Source organism: Penaeus monodon, chromosome 22 (assembly GCF_015228065.2).
Source record: "Penaeus monodon isolate SGIC_2016 chromosome 22, NSTDA_Pmon_1, whole genome shotgun sequence".
NCBI classification, from domain to species: Eukaryota; Metazoa; Arthropoda; class Malacostraca; order Decapoda; family Penaeidae; genus Penaeus; species Penaeus monodon.
Window position 1 is genome coordinate 10384556 of NC_051407.1, and position 811 is coordinate 10385366.

The 811-nt window shown below is 35.3% G+C and overlaps 1 protein-coding gene across 1 annotated transcript in view; it reads left to right on the forward strand.

Moving 5' to 3' along the window:
• The window catches only part of LOC119586930 (cytoskeleton-associated protein 5-like), a gene marked incomplete in the record, with an annotated part of 31731 nt that overhangs the window by 4266 nt on the left and 26654 nt on the right, over nucleotides 1-811 (forward strand). Inside the window, 2 exon segments of the mRNA XM_037935662.1 lie at nucleotides 70-263; nucleotides 558-764. Coding sequence (XP_037791590.1) covers nucleotides 70-263; nucleotides 558-764 — 401 coding nt within the window.

The following is an 811-nucleotide window of genomic DNA, read 5'->3' on the forward strand; positions in this document are numbered from 1 at the left end:
CCTTTTGATACTTTCGAATTTGGGTGTATGAAATTGTTATTTTTGTGACTGGGGTCTTTGTGATTTCAGCTCTGGAAGGCACGATTGAGTGGATATGAAGAATGCACAAAGCACTTCCCAAAGATTGTGGATGAACGGTCCCCAGAATTCAACAAATTTGCTCCTCTTATGAAAAAATTTGTAACAGATAGCAATGCAGTTGCACAAGAGAAAGCATTGGAAGCTGTACTGGCATTTGTGGAAAATGCACATGTGGCTGGGAGGTAAATTAATATTTCCTGTTTTGTATTCTTACCAAAAAAGATATGTATCTGGTAGTGAATCCTTGTTTACACTTAGTATTGGTTTATATTATATGATGATTTATAAATATTTTTTCTTTTGAACTTGCTTAAAGTTAAGAAAGCTAAGATAAGTCACCGCAGTAAATTCCATTTGCAACATTATTATTCTATATTTAAGTAAATATATTTACAAAATGTAAAATATCTCTACTCTCATGTGAAACTACCACTTGTATAGTATTAGTATTAGCAATCATTTCTTCATTGCTCCAGGACGACAGCAGATGTTACAAATGGAATTGTTCAGAAGTGTTTAGCGGCACCAAAACGTGGTACACAGGAAAAAGCATTGGAGGTGATTCTCATGTACTGTGAAATTGAGAAATATGAAGTGGTTCAAGAGGAACTGATGAAAGGTTTTACACAGAAGAATCCTAAAGTTGTTGCTGCATCTGTACGAGCAATAACAACAGCTTTGAGGTATGTGGAGAAAAATATGTCTATGGTAGTAGTCCTCCCTCCTCCTC